The following is a 5329-nucleotide window of genomic DNA, read 5'->3' on the forward strand; positions in this document are numbered from 1 at the left end:
ACATAGCATCGTCATCATAATATCACAACCCAAGAAGGAGAGAGAAAGTGTAAGGAAAAAAAAAAAAAAAAGTCTTTTTTTAGAGAGAGAAAGAGAGTATAGCCCTAAAAAAAAAAGATTGCAACAAGATAAAGATTTTTTTTTTTTTTCGTTTTTATTAACCTATTTCTCCATTGTTGCCGAGTAATTTGCTTTGCCAAGCTTGCTTCTTTGCACTCACACAGTGGTTTTCTCACCTCTTCCTCTGTGTAACCACTCTTCATTTTCCTCAAGAAATTCAATCACTACCTTTCATTTCTTCACAGGTGGAACTGTGGATGTGCACCACAGCCTTTTGATCCTCTTCACAAATGTCAGTATGATTTCTTTTCATTTCTCTCTCTCTCTCTCTCTCTCTCTCTCTCTCTCTCTCTCTATATATATATATATATATATATATATATATATATATATATTTGAGTCCGTTCATAGATTTGGGGTGTTGAATTTTCAACCCAATTCACAAAAGTTTATAACTTTACATTATCAAAAAACATCACGGCATTGGGCTTGAAGTAATTCATTAATTTTTTTTATTTTTTTTTTACTTTTTATTTTTTGGTTGTTGGGATGGATGGTTGAGCTTTGTACTTAATGGGTATGGGGTTGCCTGAGAAATTGCTTTGTGTTTAAGGTTTATAATGGGTGTTGGTAAGAGTGGACATTTTTATGTTCACTTGTCCTTTATCTTTAACGTTATAGTTTGGTAAGCTTTTCATTTTGTCCTCTCTTTAACATGTACGTATTACTAGTGGAGAGAGCGTGGATGCCTTCTTGGCTTTCCATCTTTTTTTTATCTGATCTATCTTCTACTTTATAGTTGTCTTCTACACGTGTGGGTGCATTTGAGTCTTCTTGGGTCCTTTTATTTTTCCTTCACATGTATATTTTAATGTGTTGCCATCATTGAGAAACTTTATCTGCTGGAAGCTTTCCTATTTTGATTTAAAGGACTTTTAGTTCTTCTTCTCAAGCTACAGTTACAGCTGATATAATATAATTACTTTTTGACTCTCTTGTTGGTCATTGTTCATTGGATTTCTTACATTTTATGGTATTCTGATATGTGGATATTTCTTACCTCCAAAATTTGTCACTGTACTGTATTTGAGAACAGAGCTAGGTGATAAGTTTTGGTGTATTGAATATTGGGGGTCAAAGTTTATTGTGAAAGATTCTTAAGGCATTTGAAGTAAATGCATGGATCGTGGGGACCAAATGGCGTTATCTGGTTCTGCATCTTACTATATGCAGCAGAGAGGAATAGCTGGTTCTGGAGCACAACCTGAGTTGCATGTTTCACCTAGTCTTCGTCCACTGTCTAATCCCAATCTATCATTTCAATCCAGTATTGGTGGTGGTACCATTGGATCCACCTTACCATTAGAATCTTCTGCGATCTCATCTCATGGTGTTAATGTGGGTGCTCCTTCTGGGACTCCACCTGGGGAACCTGCTAAAAGGAAGAGAGGAAGGCCTAGGAAATATGGTTCTGATGGAAATGTGTCATTGGCACTGACTCCAACATCATCTAGTCATCCGGGAACCTTGTCGCAAAGTCAGAAACGGGGCAGAGGGCGCCCACCGGGGACTGGGAAGAAACAGCAGTTGGCTTCTCTTGGTAAATCTCTATTGCAGCATTTAGTTTGTCTTGTGTTTGAATCTAGAGGGCATGGGTTTGAATCTAGGGATTAACCTCTTTGCAAATATTATATGGGTAAGGTTATGTATAGGGATTTCCCTCAACCCTACCCTCACAAGCCAGGGTTTAATAGGAAATGGTTTTTGGTTTATGTGTGTAGTTTGACTTAGTGTAGCTTTCATATAGACTTCATTGTAGCGGCTATCCCGCTATCCTGCAATAGCCGTTTTGGGGTTGGCCACTATGTGACACTGTACGAGATTGATAACTATGGTGTGGATGTGAGATGAATGCACATAACAAATTGGGTAATATAATTATGCTATCAATATTGAATTGTGCACTTAAATATGCAATAGGTTGAGCATGGGATATAATACTGAAGCTCATAAAGTTGTAGACTTGTAATAAGCAAAGTTGCAAGGGCACAACATTTGAAAAGTAATGAAAATCTTAGCATGACAGACAAGATATTTATATTTGTATTTTTTTCCTACAATTTGTATGATTAAGTATGACCAACTTGATTATTAAAGTTTGTATGCTTTATATTTCTTATCTAGACTGTATTTCTTTTGATGAAGATTACAGCTTATATTTCACTTTGGAAAGGCCTATAACCCATCTGTAGGCCTGGTAGAGGGGCCTCCTTGGGCCCAAGATTACCATTTACCTGAAGTGAGTTATAATTCCATATATATATATATATATATATATATATATATATATATATTCTAACTTACTAGTTTTTTCAGGTATTTATCATAATGGTACATGAGTTGCTAAGTTCTCTGTTTGCGCTCTCTTACGTAGTGAATGTATAATATGACCCAGGTTTGATTTTTCTGTTAAGGAGGATTCACCCTAGAGGATGGATATATGTTTATGTTTTTGACATTTGAGTGGTTACATATTGCCAGGTGAATTGGTATCTGGTTCGGCTGGGATGGGATTCACTCCTCATATCATCCATATTCCAAGTGGAGAAGTATGTCGCAAATTTTTATGAATTTGAATCTACTTGTGTTATATGTTAAGATTGTAAGGAAAATATATGCAAAAGAGACAAGCGAAAAATAATACTCTAAATGATATTATTTTGTTAGTTTAAGATTCCTAAAACTATTAAGAATCCTGATATTTTTATACATGTAATCAAATATTACCTTACGAATTTCTGTCAGTATTTCTGTTCTCTTATTTACATGAGGGTTTATATAAAACATCTGTTGGCATCTCTGGGCCGACATAGGTGACACTATGTACAATTGGTCTCTTGAAATAATGATAAAACTAATTGTATTAAATACTAAACAGATGTTCATAATAATTCCATTTTTCTCTTAAAAGGAAAATTCAACTTAGTGAAGCCAAAACCAAGTATTATGATTAGAGGTGGCAAAGTGGGCGGCCCGCCCCGCCCCACCACGCAATCAACCCGCCAAAAAATGAGTCAGCCCGCCCCGCTTTTGAAAGTGGGCTAAAAAACTCAGCCCGCCCCGTTTGGCGGGTTGGCCCGCCAGCCCGAGCCTATTTTACACTGACCCGCCTATGCCCGCCATCAACCCGCCAAAAAATGAGCCCGTCACGCTTTTGAGATGGGTTGAAAAACTCAGCCCGCCCCACCCTGTTGGGCGGGTTGGCCCGCCGAGCCGAGCCCGTTTTATCGGCTCTAATTATGATGATATTGATTTCTACTGTAGTAAAGAAGAAAATAATGTGGGACTTGCCTCAAAATTCATTTGTGGACATATGTACTCAATTTACTCTTTGGTGGTACTTTTAATTAATGATTTTAAATCATGATAATGATTGTGCCATTTATTCTAGTATTCATGTAAATATTGAAGAATTACTCTTTCGAACTTTTTTTTTTTTTTCTGTAGGACATTTCAACAAAAATTATGGCATTCTCTCAGCAAGGTCCTAGAGCTGTATGCATTTTGTCAGGCACTGGTGCTGTATCAACAGTGACACTTCATCAACCTGCAACTTCAGGTGGCACTGTCACATATGAGGTTTGACACTTTCTTAGTGTTATGTACTTTTTGATTTGGATACAGTTATGGGTTCATTTGGAAATGCGATTACATAAAGACACATATACCGACATATACACATAACACCGTGCACATAACGAAATGGAAACCCTTTATGGAGGTACTATGATTGATTGATTAAAAAATTCGTTTGTTATGTTGGAACTTGGAAGACTGCATTGAGTAATCTAATCATGCACGTAAGTTAAGACTAGCATTAGTACACTGCAAATTAAGACTGTGATGTTGCTACTTTTAAGATTGTTTTAAATCTCTGCTTTCGTACATGTGTTGTAGCTCTTCCATAATGCTTGCCTAATTGAAACCGAGTTGTAAAGTTCAAACATGAAATTTATTGGACAAATGATTCATAAATAGTACATACATACATGTATGCATACATATATGCCTATGTAGCACAAATAAGTTTCAATTTTGCATTCTACTGAAACAAAATAATCTTTTGCCGTTGAGTCATTGACTTTTTGTTTTGTTTTATTTGATATTTATCCCTCTTTGCAAGTTACGACATTCTATCATGATAAGGTTATATATATATATATATATATATATATATATATATATATATTTAATTGTTGGTGGAATTTTGGCTTTGATAGGGGCGTTTTGAGATATTGTGCCTGTCAGGATCTTTATTGCTTACTGATAGTGGCCGAACTGGTGGAATGAATGTTGCCCTTGCTAGTCCTGATGGTCGTGTCATTGGGGGAGGGGTTGCTGGTTTGCTTATTGCAGCAAGTCCTGTTCAGGTAACAACATTTTTAGTGCTGTCATAACATTATATCTTGAAATCATCTCTCATAGCCACATGTTAAAATCAAAAGTTTCCAGCTACTTACTGCATATAAAAGTTTAAGATTTTAGATCTGTTCCCATTCCCCTAGTTTTCTTTTGGATGGCTAGACTAAATTAGTGATACTATAGGTGGTAGTTGGGAGCTTTCTATGGGGTGGATCAAAGACAAAGAAGAGGAAAAGGGAAGGCTCAGAAGGTGCAGAAGTTGGTGTTGAGTCAGATCATCAGGGAGTTCATAATCCAGTTGCACCAAATAGCATTTCACCAAATCAAAATCTCACTCCAACCTCTTCTTTAAATCCTTGGCCAGCATCACGTCCGGTTGATATGCGTAATTCCCATGTTGACATTGATTTAATGCGTGGGTGACATATACACAAGTAATACTGTGTATATTTTTGAGATTCATGGTCACTTATCTAATTTTCTTGTGGTAGTGTAATGACAGAATGGGATGGGAATTACCAACAACAGAGTAGAGCCAGCTGACTTTTGCAATTGATAAATCTTACTTATCCACCCATCTTTGACTTGGGGTTGTACTCATATTTTTGTAGCTTTGAGGAAGTTTAATTTTGAAGATTTCATATTCCTGATTGGTAATGATACAATTTATATCCTATTTGAAATAAAGAAAAGAAAAAAAAAATGACATTGGGCTAGATGTTTTATGTGGTTTAGGAGCATCAATTATGACATAATCTCTGTGATTTTTGTCATAGAACTGTCTTCTGGAAGGCAATGACAAGGGGTACATGAACATGCTATGCTGTCAAGTTTTCTTCAGCCTGGA

General features: G+C 36.3%; 1 protein-coding gene across 3 annotated transcripts; it reads left to right on the plus strand.

The window, feature by feature from the left end:
* On the plus strand, positions 1 to 5329 carry LOC133314114 (AT-hook motif nuclear-localized protein 9-like). 3 transcript variants are annotated; one of them, XR_009751900.1, is made up of 7 exons: positions 1 to 352; positions 1157 to 1660; positions 2602 to 2669; positions 3568 to 3699; positions 4341 to 4490; positions 4666 to 5135; positions 5259 to 5274. XR_009751900.1 is itself a non-coding variant. In XM_061515555.1 (7 exons), exons 3-7 carry the CDS (start codon positions 1240 to 1242, stop codon positions 4903 to 4905), a joined length of 1011 nt encoding a protein of 336 aa, XP_061371539.1. In that variant the 5' UTR covers positions 3 to 49; positions 306 to 352; positions 1157 to 1239; the 3' UTR covers positions 4906 to 5329. The 3 variants fall into 3 exon arrangements, 2 of the variants coding, with proteins under 2 accessions (XP_061371538.1, XP_061371539.1); XM_061515555.1 differs by having other exon boundaries at positions 3 to 49; positions 306 to 352; positions 4666 to 5329; XM_061515554.1 differs by having other exon boundaries at positions 4666 to 5329.

Source organism: Gastrolobium bilobum, unplaced genomic scaffold (assembly GCF_033153095.1).
Source record: "Gastrolobium bilobum isolate Gb01-03AN ecotype WA unplaced genomic scaffold, APGP_CSIRO_Gbil_v1 utg3818, whole genome shotgun sequence".
Classification (NCBI taxonomy): Eukaryota; Viridiplantae; Streptophyta; class Magnoliopsida; order Fabales; family Fabaceae; genus Gastrolobium; species Gastrolobium bilobum.